The 18315-nt window shown below is 37.9% G+C and overlaps 1 protein-coding gene across 1 annotated transcript in view; it reads right to left on the reverse strand.

Moving 5' to 3' along the window:
* The window catches only part of LOC139712655 (ATP-dependent translocase ABCB1-like), a 32705-nt gene extending 16829 nt beyond the window's left edge, over positions 1 to 15876 (reverse strand). The window contains exons 1-9 of the mRNA XM_071624463.1: positions 15675 to 15876; positions 11908 to 11956; positions 10540 to 10824; positions 9743 to 9876; positions 8654 to 8730; positions 6510 to 6604; positions 2333 to 2457; positions 1357 to 1473; positions 347 to 515 (exon numbers count right to left, since the gene is read on the reverse strand). Of these exons, the coding sequence (XP_071480564.1) occupies positions 347 to 515; positions 1357 to 1473; positions 2333 to 2457; positions 6510 to 6604; positions 8654 to 8730; positions 9743 to 9876; positions 10540 to 10824; positions 11908 to 11956; positions 15675 to 15859 (1236 nt within the window). The 5' untranslated portion in view covers positions 15860 to 15876. The remainder of the gene's footprint in view (positions 1 to 346; positions 516 to 1356; positions 1474 to 2332; positions 2458 to 6509; positions 6605 to 8653; positions 8731 to 9742; positions 9877 to 10539; positions 10825 to 11907; positions 11957 to 15674) is intronic.
* Between the last annotated feature and the right edge of the window lie 2439 nt (positions 15877 to 18315).

Consider the following 18315-nt stretch of genomic DNA (forward strand, 5'->3'; position numbering starts at 1 on the left):
TAGGTAACATTGACATCATTAGCGAGAATCGTTTATGTATTAAACGGACAGCAGAGTTGAGACAATGGATGATGATATGTACATAATATCTTAAAGGTAAATTCTGCGCCAAAGTTGCTTCAGAAAGATCTCTGTTGAACTTGGGTTTGGTGTATTGTTTGTTTGTTTGTTTGGGTTTTTTTTTTTTTTTTTGCTGTACTCAATGATGTCATAATTTCGTACAACAAACGGCAAGAGAAAGTAGGGATGATTTCAATTGAAATGGAAAAAAAAATACCAGGGGGCTGTATGATTGAGGATGGTTGAAGGTATAAGATTACGACTTCCACTATCCGTCGCAGTTTACCGCGTCGATGATGTCGAAGATGGTGACAGCAGCGCCTCGGGCTGTCGTGATCGACGAGAGAGACGGACCCAGGTTCCCGATGGAGAAAGACCCCATCATGACGCAGAAAAAGACCAACATGACATCACCACCTGACAATCGCCCGTCAGCAACCAACTTGGGACCATACCTGACAAAAAAGGACACTATTTTGAGATTCTTCGAGATGTTGTTCTATGTATTATTCTAGGTATAGTTATGACCAAAAAAAAGTGTAAACAAACGCACTCAGTTTTATGGTATATATAAATATAATAAAAGATATAGGTAGAAAGATAGATAGATAGATAGATAGATAGATAGATAGATAGATAGAGTGGACAGACAGAGTGATAACGGGAGTGATCAATAACGTATTCAAGCCAAGTTTCAACTTGAATACATATGCTTTTAATGCATTGATTACCTCGATTTTTTTAATTTGTATCATTCGTATACATATTATGATCTGTTGAAGAATGAAACACATGAAACAAAAATTGAGACAAATAGGTCCTGGATAGATAAACAGATAGATGGACAGATAAATAAACAGTAGATAGATAGTGAGATATTAAGACAGATAGATAGATAGATAGATAGATAGATAGATAGATAGATAGACAGATAGATGGATGGACAGATAGAAAGAAAGACATAAAGATAGATATTGGTAGATATACATAGAAAGATATTATCATACATAAAAAGAGAGCGATAAACAGAAATATAAAGATAGATAGGTAGATAGACAGAAAGATATATAGATAGATAGGTAGATAGATAGATAGGTAGATAGATAGACAGACAGAAAGAAAGATGTAAGGATAAAAAGATAGATATATAGACAGATATATAGATATAAACAATAAGAGAAAGATAGATTGATAGATAGTTTGATTGATAGATAGATAGACAGAAAGACAGATAGATTGATAGACAGATAGATAGATGATTAGATAGATGGATAGATGGATAAATAGATATCTCACCAGAATGCCAAGGAATAGGCTCCAAAGACGATGAGCATGGTAAGGCCCAAACCCAAGCCTTGGGTGACACCTTTCATGACTCCAATCTCCTTCGCCCCTTGTAGCTCGCGCTCGTACCTGTTAATGATGGGAAGTGGATTGATAAACATATAATCAAATGCATACATGAATGAAGGGATAAATAATAAATACATAGATAGATACATACATAAGTCAACAAGTAGATGATAAATATATGAATAAACAAATATATACAAATGAATTAGTAGATAAATGAGTGGATACATACATATGTGTATTCATTCATCTATTCATATCCGATTACATCGTAATTATGTTTATTTGTATGCTTATATGATATGTATACATAGCTGATAAAATGGACATAGTAACTAATAGTAACTAATATAAAAATGTACTAAGTAGATGTTCTTGTGTACGGCAGGAAAATGAATATTAAGTTCATGAATTTATCATTATCATCATTATCATTACACATGTAGCGTATTTGGTAATACGCCTATACTCATTAACAATACTCATTTATGACATACCACTATGATTATAGATCAAGGTGTAGAAACCACATTGCGCAAAACCTGCTAATTGATATTGAATACCATTTCGGCCTTATTTGCTTATGTGTAGGTTTTATTTAATAGTAATTCCCCCTGCTGTGGAAGGTTACGTAAAAGTGATGAAGTCATCGCATAAATTCCTTGAAATTATGATAACGATGGCAGTGATGATGAAAGATATCATTACTATCATTATTCTCATCACCAGTGTTCCTGCAACAGCTCGTCTCCATTGATTTAACTTTCAAAATTTTCATCAGCATCATGAGTAAAAGAATTAATCTTTAAAACTATCGTAAAGCCTTGTCTCATGCAGACAAGGAGACGGAAACCACGAATCAGGCATCAAAGTAGACAATTGACAAAGCTCTTCTCCTATTAGGCTCATCCCCAGTCACCTCTTCACTTCTTTCTGCTCCCCGCCAAAGGCAATGACGGTCCTCACGCACGATAACACCTCCTCCGCCACGCTGCCCGCATCGGCGTATGCTTGTTGCTCCCTTTTGGCGAATGACGTCATCCTCTATATACAGTGTATGTGCAAAGACCGAATTATATAACAGATTGCATTATCTTGATACCGGGCATCATTTCTCTTTAAAGTGATGGTAAAGTCTTGGTGGAGATGAGGATTGGACTTTTAACTTTTTTAGCGAAATACCGAGAAATCCCTTATGAAATGATACAGAGCATACCATTCTAACAGGAATTCAAAGATTATTAGATGAAAATCGGATTCGGAATGCCCGAAACATCCAAACACAGAGTAAAGCAAAGCGATCCTGATAAAAGGTGGGTCCCACCTTAAATTAGAATTGCACTGTTTTGGATATCTCAGTCATTTCAAAACCAATTTTCATCAAATAAACGTTGAATCCCTCTCATGCCTCTTAGAAGTTCATGCTCTTTCATATTTCGTAAGAGGTTTCTCATTATCTAAAAGAAAAGTTGGTCTCAACCAAAACTACATTGTATACGATCCCTTTAAAGTGATAGTACAATTTTGGTTGGGACCTAACTTCAGGTTTCTAACATTTTTGCTAAGATACCTTGCAATGAGAAACCTCTAACATGTCTAATGAAATGTGAAAGTGAATGTTTTTCCAAGAGGGGCTCAATGCTTACTTGATGAAAATTTCTGTTGAAATGGGTGAGATATCCAAAACAGAGCGATCCTGATATAAAGTTTTCCAGGATAATGAAAGAGCACTTAAATAACCGTTCTCAGAAAGCAGGGGGAATAATTACTACACTAATTAACATAATAAATGTCAGTATCAAGTTGATGGAATGTGTAATCTTCATGAAAAATGAATTTTTGTGGAATTCCCTTTATATTTTCTTAATATTATTGTCCACACATGACGTCATAATCTCAGGTAGTCTCTTCATCAAGTGTCATACAGTAGGTATCTTTCTTGACTACTCCAAGGCCTTTGACACAATCAACCATGAAATATTATTATACAAATTACAACACTATGGGATTCGTGGGAGGGCCTTGGAGTGGTTTGGAAGTTACCTTACTGGAAGAACTCAATTTGTTAGTTTGAATGGCCATGTGTCCAGTTCACAGCCTATAACTTGTGGGGTACCGCAAGGATCCCTTTTAGGTCCTTTATGGTTTATTCTTTATATGAATGACTTTCGCAGTTCGTCCTCTCTGCTCTATTTTCTACTTTTTGCCGATGACACCAGTATTTTTTATTCAAATCGAAACCCTCATGTTTTACTGAATACCGTAAATACTGAATTAAAATCAGTATCTAAGTGGATTCAGGCTAATAAATTGTCATTGAATTTGACCAAGACAAAATTTATGGTTTTTAGCAATATAATCAATATTTTACCGGGTAAGTTGGTTGTAAACGACGTAGAATTGAACCAGGTGGAACATATAAAATTCCTTGGTCTCTATATTGATTGTAAGTTGACATGGAAAGTTCATGTTGATTCTTTGCGTAAATTATTATCAAAAAATGTAGGTGTTATGTATAAGTTAAAACAGTTTTTTCCTAAACATGTTCTGCATTCATTGTATTCTACTCTATTTTTGCCTTATATAGGTTATGGAATCCTGGCATGGGGAAACTGCTGTACAACTAGACTTAATTCTTTATTATTGATACAGAAAAGAGTTATACGGATAATTAACTTCGCCACATTTTTCGAACACACTAATGTCTTATTCTTTTCCAGTAGAACACTTAAGATCCAGGATTTATATCATTTTAATATCGGGTCATTTATGTATCAATTAAACTCAGGTGGTCTCCCTGATGTGTTTTCTTCGATGTTTGTCAAAAATACTGAAGTTCATTGTTACCCTACTAGACAAAAAGATTCTTTTCATCTCTCTCCTGTACGAACCGTATCTGCTTTAAAAACAATAACCACTACAGGACCTAAATTTTGGAATGAGTTAGATAGAGAAATAATCCAATCTCAGTCTCTTTATTCATTTAAACATAAACTTAAACTAGTTTTTCTGAATTCATATCTATAGCTATTCTTCAATCCTCCTCGATATTCTCTGTTCATACTTCACATTACTGACATTATCGATTATGTAACATGTGCCTCGCTCGTGATTTCTGTATTATCTCCTGAACTTCCTTTGTACACATTTGGTATCTCTGCTATTGTACACTGCATCTGACTTGTACCTCGCTCGGGTGATCACGCAACACTCAAGAAGTCTGTGCCGCGGACATTGTTTTCATTGTTTTCTTTTTTCTTTTTCTTTTTACTTTTTGGCGTTTATATTTCTCCAATTCAGAAATTGTCATTCCTTTAATTACATACCCAAGTAAGAAATAATCTCACATCCGCATCTGGGAATCTACACCCTACAAGCAATGCTTCTATGTAGATTCCTCATATTTCACATGTTTTATTGTCTTATAAGCTGTACGTGACAATTCATCCAGGCTTTTGTATCGTGATGTCTATGTTTTATGTATTTGTTGAAATGTGGAATATGGAACAATAAAAAACAAACAAAACAAAAACAAAACAAATCAAGCAGTTCCAACGCCAACACTTTAAAATTCAAAAACTTTTGTATCAATTTTCCGACTTTCCTCGAACTTTCACTGATATGTTCTACTAATGTTACTGCTTTAACTCAATCCATTTTTCTCTTTGGGTTTTGGGCTCCTTTAAGTCTACGTACAATAGCGACACAAAGATCATGAGATAATCTCCCGTCTTCTCGAAAATTTCTTTAGGTCCGACAAGTCAAGAAGGCCAGATCCGAGATCTCCTTATTGTTTCAACTTCTCTGGTCTGAGAAAACAAGGAGGCAAGATAAGGCTAGATGTGAGGTCTCGCTACCTCGACCTCTTTGTATTCGAGAAAAGGAGAAAGCGAGATCTGAGGTTTCGTCTTCTCGACATCTCGGTTCCGAGAACATTGGAGATCAAGGCAAGAAGGCGAGATGTGGTTTTGAGATCTCGCCTTGTCGCTTTCTCGGACCTAAAAAAGGAGAGAAGGCCAAAAATGGCTCTGATTTTGTGATGACACTCATAATTCTGTGCTATTTACCCTAACTTACCTGGGCTATTTGGCAAGCTTGAATTCCTGGGGGGGGGGGGGGGCGTTATGGCCCCCCTTCAGATCTCGGCCGTTGATCGCGCGATCGCCGCAAAATTTTGCATGAATATAAAGCAGGATGTAATCTACAAGACTGTTAAGTTAAATTTTCAAAAAAATTGCATTTTCTATTTTAAATTAATTAATTATGCAAATATATGCAAAAACCTCATTTTCGTCTGTAATTGGCTTATAAAAGCTTATGGAATGCTGATTTTTGGTGTAAATATTCCTAGTGACATTCCAAACATTTGTGCGTAAAAAAAAAAAAAATCAGTATCAAAATTAATTTCTTACGTTTGTTATTGTTTTATCTTTTTTATGTATTTGTTTGTTTTCTCGAACTTTTGTTCTTGTTGTTTCTTTCAGCAGAATTTGTCATACACATCTTCAGAAGCATAATTTTACTGAAATAAATCTATTTCAGCGATTAAAATTAAAAATATGAATCTTTATATGAATTAATTGAAAAAACACAATTTGTATTGACTTTGTACAGAAAATCATGTTTTTGAGCAATTTTGGGGTTGACGAAAATCCCCCCCCCCCCCCCAGGTAAGTTAGGGTTAAAGTGGCGTTTATTTTGGCAATGATATGACTGCTACTTTTAGTGAGTGATAAAATCCCGGCTGGAAAATAATAGGGAGTCTTAGATTTGCTGCGCGGACGTTTGAGACGACGCCTGAGCTGGACGTTCTCCTCTTCCCCGCGTCGTGGTTAAAAGTAGCTTTAGATTACGCTGTTCATAACAAATAAAATGGCGCCACCAACCCATGATCGGTGCATCAGGTACTAGTAGCTCCTACGTGCTGACGTAAAAATAGCCCTGCTGAACGCGTAGTGAAAACTCAGGTGCGAGAGCTATAAAATAGATCGTGTCTGATACCCGATTCTGATACTCGAGTCTTTTTTTCCCTCTGAACGTCCCTGTTGCGAAAATCTAAAGCTCCCTAATTTAAAGCAGCGACCGTCCATACTCACAATGGACACAAAGGATCCTGCTAGGGCCAAGAGAGGTGACATGGAGAGGAGAACGAGGGTCATCTCCCAGCTCTTCCAAAACGCGATCCCAAAACCTTTAGTAAAGATAGATAGATACAATCATAATAAATAGATAGATAGATAGATAGATACAAGCAAGGATAGATAGATAAATAGATGGATACAAGCATATATTTACAAATATAGAGATAGATAGATAGATAGATGCAAACAAACATAGATAGATAGATACAAACATACACAGATAGATAGATAGATAGATAGATAGATACAAACAGAGATAGATACAATTGTTGATGGATAAATATATAGATAGATACAAACATAGATAGATAGATACACACATACGTACAAACATGGATAGATAGATAGATAAATAGATAGATAGATAATAGATAGATAGATAGATAAATAGATAGATAGATAGATAGATAGATAGATAATAGATAGATAGATAGATAGATAGATAGATAGATAGATGCAAGCAACGATAGATGGAGGGAGAGATGGAAAGAGAGATGCGCAGGTAAGATATATCTTTACTGAAGGATATGTACATATATAACTATTGAGAGAGCAAAGGTATACATTTCTTTAATATACAAGTTGGTTTTTATCAGAATCCAGTCAGAGCATACGTAAAACACGCTTTCTAAAACCATATCTTCCTATTGCATCAAAAGTTGAAGCGAAATCTTATATCAAAATATATCTAAAGAAAGAGGCAAAGGAGCGGTTTCACTTTTAAAGGAAAGAGAGATTTGGAAGAGTGGGGTTCGTTCTAGACCACAGTCCAAGTTACTGTCTACACAGGGCAGCATTATTACTGAATTACTGCAGGTCAATGCAGTAACTGACTTTTGGACATATATCGCCTATTTGGGAATAAATGAAATATTCAACAATTCAGAGGTTTATAATATTTCTGCAACAAAACAGCACAATGAACCTAGACCAAAACAGAATCCAATATAATCTGATGAAAGACATTTTAACTCTCCTTAATGGGGATGGCTAGTAACTGAACAGAGGGAATCAGTGGGAATGCTGGGGGATGATTGCTCTAATTCTTGTTGGATTCATTTTAAGAGTATATCTATCCATTGTTGTGTGAAAATTATTTGCTTCAGAACGGTCTCATATTCAAGTGTTGTGCAGTTTAATGCCCCTTCACTGTACAGGCATGCTAACCTCAACATTAAACTGGACATCACTTGAATATGAGACCATTCTGAAGCAAATAATTTTCACACAACAATAGATATATAGTGCTCTCTTAGTCTTAAATGAATCACACAAGGATTAGAGCAATCATCCCCCATCATTCCCACTGATCACCACTGATCAGTTACTAGCCATCCCCTTTAAGCCTTTTCTGTTTCAGGGACTTTGGGCAGTATGCATAGAAAGCTATGTGGTCTTATGTGGCAATTATGGGCACTCTAAGCACACACGAGGTCATAGGGGAAATCTAGTCCAAATATAAGTTAGTGTGATAAAAAAGGAGTGAAATCTCACAAATTCCATCGTAAAAATGTGACTGAAATCGGATGAAAAAAAAAGTTATGCCATTTTGAAGTTTTGTTATTTTCTGCAAAAAGAAAAAGCCCTTGTGCAGTGGATATAAATATGCAAATGAGTGAGCTAACCATATCGTACCCTCACAATTTTCCATTGATCGAGTAAAAAATAAAACCCTAAAAAATTCCATGTTTTTGTCATTGCTGAAACATGATGTTATTCCTGGTTGAATAACTTCAGAATAGTGTTCATATACGAGGATTTGCTCCTCACGCAAAATTGCATTTGAATGAAATACTGAAATTTTTCTCAAGGTTTTATGTCCAAACTGTTGTGGCAAGTTGTGAGGGGATGACGTGCTCACTTTGCAATTTACATATCATTCATGACTATTCAAGAATTGTTTTCTCCCAAAATAGCGAAACTTCAATACGTCATAATTACCTTATTTTTAATCCAATTTTGATCAGAATTATACCGTTGAACTCGTAATTTTTTACTCATTCTTATCAGAATAACTTATATTTGGACTGGATTTCCCCTTTAAGATACGCAAGCAAGGAATGATGAACTTGTTAGAATGTCCCAGAAATCAGACTTACTGGCAACAAAAGTGGCTACATACTGCAATGTAATGGATATCTTGTCTCCCAGGCCCTCTTTCACTCTCTCCATATCGCTGTAAATAAAAAAACAAACAAAACAATGAAACTAGTAGGCACTAGAGAGGACATCATTTCCACCCTTATTGCGATTTCCATCCTGAAAAAAGAAAAGGAGATAAAAAGTAATAATGATAATACTAAATCTTATATTCATATTCAGACAGTGATCAGGAAGACTACGAAGATTTGATCAACTACTCCTTGTGGCATTATCAACTCATCCTAAAATTTTCAATCAAATCTATTTATAATTTTATAAGTTACTTAGCAAACAAACAAACAAACGAACGAACGAACGAACGAACAGACATGAAACATAGTCAAACAGTATGAACAGACATGTCAATGCCGGCAACAAACATAATCTCCTTGGCAGAGGTAATAATCAGACTATTCTCTCCCACGCGGTGTAAGTTAAAAACTAAGGAACGATTAGAACAAACTGATACAATGACAAAATAGATTAAACCGAAGAGGTAGGGTTGTATCTACCAGAACATGACGTTTGTGAATTTTATTGTGTAATTTGTTTTCTTACCGTATACACCAGTTAATGAGCAATGTCCGTACCGTAACATTGGTGTACTATTTTAAGTTTGTATCATACATTTGTGCTTTAAAAAGAATGTCTGTTCCATAGCATCAATTATATCAATTTAAATAATTTGCATAATCAAGTTACGGTTGTATTGGTGTGTTTGTTTTTTTTTTTTTCGAGGCTAGCCTCTTATAGTGTTTCCACTGCTTTACCAAAAGGCCCTGCCATTTTTGTTACCCTAGTGTTGCCAGGTACTCACACCTGGGTCGAGAGGGACATAGTGGGTAAAAACATCTTGTCCAATTAAGGACCTAAGCACGAGGCGGGAATCGAACTTGGGTCCTTCAATTGGGAGTGGGGAGTCTTATCCATAATGCCACAGCGCCCCCCTGTATCATGTATTACTTTTGATGGAAATGAAGTGTACATGTAATTGATTAAATAATAGCTATTGAAGAATCCGCCCAATCCTCTGATGTCTCACTCACTCAGCTAAGCGTGATGTAAGTTCGCCGCTTTTATGAACGTCAAACCACTTGATCTCCTGATGAAGGATCGCGTCGAAAAATGCTCCTCGAATTTTGAAAATTTGCCGCTCACACGAGAGATTCCAAAGTGAAGACTGCCGCAGGAGAAAAAAAGAGAGGTACAATTAGAGAAATAAAGACATTAAGATAATTTTATGTGTCTAGAAGTAGTGGTTTGACTTGGCGAGAGTACAAGGACTGTCTGATATCAACAAACAAAAACCTGTCATAGTTTAAAGAATGTGTCGTGAAATGGGTAGCACAAACAAACTCATCTTCTTCCACGGCGTTACCGTGTCCTCTTCGGCTCTTCGAACGCCCTCGAATTATAAGCGATTGTTGTTATTTTATTTTGAATCGTCGAATTTGAATTGCTGCAACATGTATATTGGGGGATAATAGGTCCTACACGTCAAGATGGTCAATTATAGGAATGAGTGTGGTTAAAAATAAACATAGGTGAAGATCGTGCATGAATGATAAATTTGTTACGGGTCTTGACACTCTCACACGCAATTTACATTTTGAAAACTAACGATTTGTTTCAAGATATCCCCGTCATATCTAAGGAAATGAACAAACATCTTTCAAATGATGTCAGTGATATGTTCATGTCTTAAATTTTCTTCATGTTACAGAACACACTAGTTCAGGATACAAGAGTCCTACTGTAGCGTGAACACTCAAATCCCCCTTGTCAAAACTATGAAAACACATCAATTATGGCACCATTATTATTTTGCGAAAGGTTCGCCTACCTCTAGGTATGCTAGAAACATGGTAGCGAACCCTATGTAGGCGAATATGAGCGCATAGTCTTGCATGGCATCGTCGAACTCCTTGGCCGGGTCGTAGTCCGGTGGGAACGTTGGTGGAGGCAGCGTCGAGTTGAACAGGCCCGTGTCGTTCCTGTCGTATTCGATGAACTCATCGACCATGCTTGCGAAGACGACGTTGAGCAGCGGCATCGCCGAACCGTGTCCGACGGCAGCAATGGACCCGATCAGCAGAAGGAGGCCATCGAGTGAGGTGGTATAGCGGAACTTAACGTACAGTCACAACAAAGGGGTGAAAATTACTTCACAGAGCGGGGAAAGTTCTAGACATTTTAACTGAAATTCGAATCTCGCCTATTGTGAACATGTTCTGGCGCCCCCTCCCCCGCCATCGTCCGTTCTCCACAATATCTGTTTAAACCTATAGGTGTAAATAGCTGCTTGTGTGTGTATGTGTGTGTGCGTGGGTGTGTTCGTTGAAAGGGGAAGGGCGGACCTGCTCTCTTTATCTTTCATTCGTGTCTGGATATCTAGCATTTATTTACTTAAATTATAGACATTATTCAAATATGATGTTTAAAATGTGTTAACGAATACGTACATAAACTCATGTAGGCCTATGTCTTTTTGTATGCATAAAAGTATCTACGTAAAGGTATTGTCTGTTTGAGTTGCTTTATTTGCTTGACATGATCAAGGATTACCTTTTTGTTACAATTTTATTTCATTTCTGAAACTGTACTGAATACATTGTTCAATGAAAAGCACAGCAGGAATCTGCTAGAGGTGAAATGTGCTTCTTTTGCCCTACTGCTGCTGTATCATTTCTTCAATGATTCAATCATTCATTGAGTGTATCAAAGTAGTGTGATGCAAATGCTTGACTTAATGACAGTAAGTCAAGCATTAGCATCATTTAATAATCATCTGTCTAAAATGTTTACCTTTGGGAGCAGTGATATAAAGAATGTTTAAGAAATCATTTTTGATGCATATGTGTAGGTCAGTTGTATCACCAAATATTATCCTACCATACAACATTTTGCAATAAAGCCTAAAATAAAAGGAGATATCGCATTTTTCTCATAGTTATAATACACGGTATTATAGTTGTACACGGTTTAGTCTGGAAACATTTTTTATTATAACTATTGTTCACATTTTGTATATCTATACTTAACATTGATTATGCTGATTCAAATTTTTACATTTGTTGTTTATATCCCTAACTCACATTTTAGAACTTATTTGAAGCACTATGTTAATGCTGGGGTTTTGTTTCATCTACGAATGGTAAATGATGACTTTAAGCACGTTACTTGCTCAATACATTTCATCGTCGTGACTTACCATTCTTGCAAAAGATATTTTTGGTGGATCTTCTTTCTTTTCATCGTCTCTGTATAAAGGGAAAAGGACAGAAACATTACTCACGGATGCATATTATTGTAATACCTTTACAGTCATATGAAATATAATAAATTCAGAGGGATAACATTCAGACATTCAGTTTGAATAAAACAGATGTTTCTTTGGTATCAACAATTGCAAGCGACAGAAATAATTTTCTCGGTAGAAGTATGATAACGACATTTATGTTTGCATCCAGTTGGCGTGTTTTCCTCGCTCTTTTTATGTTTTTTATACCCTTTAGCTTGCAAAATGATGAAACCTAAGCACTTACGTGTTATAACAGCGCCGATTTATTATTTTTGTAATAAACTTGATCCTCTCTCTCTCTCTCTCTCTCCCTCTCTCTCTTGTTAGATAGCCCAAGTTGTATTTTTGACGATGTCTGTGATTATTCGGTTAAGCGCATGTACATAATCTTCTCAGGTCAGAAAAATAGATGAATAATTAGACAAAAAGATAAACAAATTAACTGCAGCGCCCTCTTCCGGGCAACATACGTATAATGTTGAGTTTGTGCGCATCCTAGCTGCTCAGGTTTCAGTGACGTAACAAAGAGCGTAGAAGTGCACGCACGAGTGATGAGCTGAGCTAGCTGAGCTGAGCAGCTGCTACTGTAGTAGATCGAGCTAGAGTGTAGTAACAATGTACGTACGGATACCCCGAACTCACCACCGCGGTCGCGCTGGGCGGCCTCGCTCGGCTCGCGTGCTAACTGTATGCCTTACTGTAACAATCTGTACGTACTGCGCAAAGTTCAGCTGTCTGAGCCGCATATACATGGTCATGGTAGCACAACACTGATCGACAGAATCGGGAAGCTTGGAAGTTGAACTGAACTGTTTCCATTTTCAATCCATAGATCATCTGTTTTGTGACATGCAGTTCATTATCTGTCCATCAACATGGTAAAATCGAGTGCTAAGGTATTTAGGGCCTAGCCTTAGTCGGGGACTACTAGTCTACTATAGACTAGGTGTTAAAAACAACAACAACAACAACGACAACAACAACAAAACAAACATATGACACACATTTCATCTTTAGGTCTAACAACTAAAACAATCCGAGTATCTCTGATAAAATCTAAATTAGATCTAAACTTGTCATTACTGATACAAAATATTGGTTGTTTGTTGTTGTTCTTTTTTTTTTTTTTTTGGGGGGGGGTTACAAAATACAAGGTCAGGAAAGTATTAGCAAACATGTATTTATCACTTTCACCATTCAGATATTGATTTTTGATTATCAAATCTGGTGTAACAAAAAGAGAATCAAAGAATTTTTTTCGGGGGGGGGGGGGTTCTCAAGGTACATAATATTCATAGTTCACAACACGCACTTTACCAACCACTGCAACAACCAACGCATGCAATCTACAATCTACGTCATTATATTCAGATTTGTTTTTCCTTTGGAGGACCGTCAGACTAATGCCAAACCTCCCATTTCCTCATATTAATTCTTCTTCCTCCATTATCACTTTCTGCACATGGTTACAGCAAGTGGGTAAAACAAACAAACAAGCATGTCAATGTGGAGTTTTCCACGCTTGCGTCCACATGATATCATTATGGCTGTGTATAAGGGAAATGATAACGAAAACGCACATGAACCTTCCTTTCTGAATATTTTTCCACTATATCACTGCAATTGTGACACGTTTTTTTTAAATTTTTTTACGAAAAAAAGGAAGAAAATGGGGTTTTGAGTGAACCGCATTCATGCATCCTAGCAGGGTATATCCCTGCATAGGTTCCTGAACGGATTTGGGGGTCTTACGATGATTTCTGTCGCAAGGAGGCTCTGCTAGCACAAAAGCGAGCACATGAACCCCCTATTTTTACAATTGTTCTGCATTAAGTAACCCTTCTTCTACAATTTGATAAAGTTTCGTGAAAATGACATGGGCTTTGAATATACAGCATGACATTCACGAACCCCTCCTAATAAGCACCCTCGATAGGTTTTAACTTGGGGGTCCCAGGATGATTTCTATTGGGGGTGCTGCCAGCACAAAAACTAGCACTTGAACCCCCCACTTTTTATTGTTTTTCTGGAATTAGTACGCCGTCTTCTACAATTTGGTCAAGTTTCGTGAAAAATTATATGGTTTTTGAATGTACAGCGTGAGATTTATGAACGCACCCTGCCAGGGCATCTCTGCATAGGTTCCTGACCAGATTTTAGGGATTTACCATAATATAATTTGTCGCATGGGGGCGCTGCTAGCACAAAAACGAGCACATGAACCCCCACTTTTTATTGTTTTTCTGGAATAAGTAAGCCGTCTTCTACAATTTGGTCAAGTTTCGTGAAAATGACATGGTTTTGAATGTACAACCTGAGATTTATGAACGCACCCTGCTAGGGCATCCGTGAGTGCCGTGCATATATGCACGGATGGTCAGGAACCTATGGGTTCCTGACCAGATTTTGGGGACATACCATGATATGTCGCATTGGGGCGCTGCTAGCACAAAAACAAGCTCATGAACCCCCACTTTTTATTGTTTTCTGGAATTAGTAAGCCTTCTTTTACAATTTGGTCAAGTTTCGTGAAAATGACATGGTTTTTTGAATGTACAGCGTGAGATTTATGAACGCACCCTGCCAGGGCATCCCTGCATATGTTCCTGACCAGATTTTGGGGACTTTCCATGATATATGTCGCATTGGGGCGCTGCTAGCACAAAAACTAGCACATGAACCCCCACTTTTTATTGTTTTTCTGGAATTAGTAAGTCTTCTTCTACAATTTGGTCAGGTTTCGTGTAAATGACATGGCCTTTGAATGTACAGCATAAGTTTTATGAACCTTGTCATTTAGCTCACCCCTACAGAAAACGCCGATGAGAAGGATTTGAGAGATTTCGGTGTTTTCTGCCGCGTGAGGGAACTGCTTGCTCAAGAATGAGAATGTAAATCCTAACTTTAAAACCTTTTCCTTGTTTTGGGTACCCTTTTCTGCAATTCTTGCAAATTTGGAGAAAATAACGTGGATTTTGAAAGAATTATGGGGATTTAAGTTTGTCATTGCAGATTTTGTTGCCAATCATTGTAGATCCTGTCACGATTTTTGTACAGGACGGCAGATTAGTCATATTCTTTAAAGTCCCGTAGAAGAAAAACAAGCACATGAACCTATGGCTTTGTTGGCTTCGGATGGGTCAAAGTTATTGTATGGGAAGTTTGAAGAAAATGACATGGACTTCACTTTAACTGAGGAACGTCCTTAAACTCTTCTTGTCCCTCCCGGCTCCCGAGGGGAACACGGGCGGGACAAAAGAAAAAGAATGTTTTGTTTTGTTCTGATCCGTCCCAAGCAATTAATCTCATTCTATTTCATTTAATACTATGAATTGTGATCCAATAATACCGAGTGCAGTAAATCCATCAGACCCATTCAAAGACGAATAGAAAAGATAGAATTTCTAAAGAGAAGAAATTAGAGTTGGTGTCATTGTCTGAAGTGTTAACCAAAACTGTAAATGCGAAATCCTTTTCTACGTAACAAAACCACGAAATAACTTCAGCAGTGCTGCCTAAATGCACTAAATAGCTTGAAGGAGTCTTTTCAGAAATGAGAAATTGACTATGTAATAAATCACCCAATATGCATCATTCTTGGAAACGTTTTACTGCGCTAATTGAATTACTGAGTACCCAATTTATTTAAGGAAAAAATAAAATATAGTGTAACTTACGTATCACTGCCGCTCTCCGTTCCCTTATCATTGTACTTATCCACCGCGTTCCCATTGGCGTCCCCTCCTTCCACAGGCTGGGGACCCATTTCGTCCATCACGAAATCATTGGTCTCTTTCGACGACGGCTTGAAGTCGACGTCCATCCGGTCCGTTTCGAGGTCATTTGAATCCTCGGGACCCATCGTTGTCGAATTCTTGACAGTCGTGGAACTGAAAGGAAAATTAAAATTGTGCAAACCGTTAGCGGTGTCATTGTTAATTCACTCTTTTAATCTAGAGGTACCTCGGGGTACGGACTGTTGTTTTTATTCCTTTTTATCATTTGTGACCGCGCATCACAAAACAAACTAAAAATCGCACCCCTTGATTTTAAAAAAGAGTTTAAAAAAAAGGTGAAATGGGTCAATTGAGTCGATTTTGATTTTTTTTCATATTTTCTGAAGGAGCTATCCTTCTTCTACATTATGCTTTAATTTGGGATCACAGGGGCGTCACCAGCTTTTTTTCAAGAGGGGTGCGTTTTGACACTAAATGTTTACGAGATTTTTTGGACAGACATAATTGGAACATAGGAAGCTCTCAATCCCTAGATTTTTACTGTTTTTTGAGGGAAACCAAGCGGGGAAAGGGCACCGGCGTAGATAGGATTTAATCTGGGGGGGGGGGGGGGTAGTATGCGAGGGAGCGAGCAAGGGTGGGGGGAGGGTGTGGAAGTGCCGGAGGGGGTTGTACCCCCTATAAATGGATTATGGAATGACGGTGTGAAACGACAAATTACTGGCAGCGATATCAGGAGAATGGCATAACGGCTACATGCGAGCGAGCGGAGCGAGCGAACTTGAAAATTTTGACATTATGCCGTTTGTAGCCATATTTTTTTGCTTTGGAAATTAAGGGGGGCACACCGGGCGCAACTGCTGGCAATTACTGGCAGCAACATCAGGTGAATGGCATAATAATCAAATGCGAGCGAGCAAAGAGAGCGAGCTTGGAAATTTTGACATTTTACAGTCCAAAAACTGCCATTTGGAGCCATATTTTTTCGCTTTGGAAAAAAAGGAGAGGTGGGGGCGCAACGGGCGCAACTACCGGTAATTACTGGCAGCAACATCAGGAGAATTGCATATCAATTAAATGCGAGCGAGCGAGCGAGCGAGCGAGCGAGCTTGACAATTTTGACATTTTACAGTTAAAAAAAACTGCCGTTTGTAGCCATATTTTTTTGCTTTGGAAATTAAGGGGGGGGGGCACACCGGGCGCAACTGCTGGCAATTACTGGCAGCAACATCAGGTGAATGGCATAACAAATAAATGCGAGCGAGCGAAGAGAGCGAGCTTGGAAATTTTGACATTTTACAGTCCAAAAACTGCTATTTGGAGCCATATTTTTTCGCTTTGGAAATAAAGGAGGGGTGGGGGCGCAACGGGCGCAACTGCCGGTAATTACTGGCAGCAACATCAGGAGAATTGCATAACAATTATTAAATGCGAGCGAGCGAGCGAGCTTGAAAATTTTGACATTTTACAGTCCAAAACTGTTTGTAGCCATATTTTTGTAGCCATATCTTTTTTTTTTTTTTTTTTTTTTTTGCTTTGGAAATTAAGGGGGGGGGGGGGGCGCACCGGGCGCAACTGCTGGCAATTACTGGCAGCAACATCAGGTGAATGTCATAACAATTAAATGCGAGCGAGCCAGCGAGCGAGCTTGAAAATTTTGACATCATACTCTCTAAAAAAAATCGAGTGAAAATTTTCACTCTAAAAAGAGTGAATACAAAAAAGAGTGAATTTCGAGTGAAATTGGAGTGAATTTTGAGTGAAAATGCTCATTTTCACTCATTTTGGAGTGACGTCAGGGATCACTCGAAGATTTTGGAGTGATCCCTGACGTCACTCCAAAATGAGTGAAAATGAGCATTTTCACTCAAAATTCACTCCAATTTCACTCGAAATTCACTCTTTTTGTATTCACTCTTTTTAGAGTGAAAATTTTCACTCGATTTTTTTTAGAGAGTACAGTAAAAAACAAACAAACTGCCGTTTGTAGCTATATTTCTTCGCTTTAGAATTTAAGGGGGCGCATCGGGCGCAACTGCTGGCAAATACCGGCAGCAATATAAGGAGAGCATAATGATTACATTCGAGCGAGCGGAACGAGCGAGCTTGAAAATTTTACATTTTACAGTCCAAAAACTGCCGTTTGTAGCCATATTTTTTAGCTTTGGAAATTAAGGGGGAGGGGCACCGGGAGGAACTGCTGGCAATTACTGGCAGCAACATTAGGTGAATTGCATAACGATTAAATGCGAGTGAGCGAAGAGAGCGAGCTTGAAAATTTTACATTTTACAGTCCAAAAACTGCCGTTCTTAGCCATATTTTTTCACTTTGGAAATTAAGGGGGGCGCACCGGGCGCAACTGCAGGCAATTACTGGCAGCAACATCAGAAGAATGGCATAAAGATTAAATGCGAGCAAACGGAGCGAGCGAGCTTGAAAATTTTGACATTTTACAGTCCCCAAACTGCCGTTTGTAGCTATATTTTTTCGCTTTGGAAATTGAGGGGGGGGGGGGGGCGCACCAGGCGCAACTGTCGGTAATTACTGGCAGCAACTTCAGGAGAATGGCATTACGACTAA

Source organism: Diadema antillarum, unplaced genomic scaffold (genome assembly GCF_040938485.1).
Source record: "Diadema antillarum isolate AM-2024a unplaced genomic scaffold, OU_Dant_1.0 seq00001836_RagTag, whole genome shotgun sequence".
Lineage (NCBI taxonomy): Eukaryota > Metazoa > Echinodermata > Echinoidea > Diadematoida > Diadematidae > Diadema > Diadema antillarum.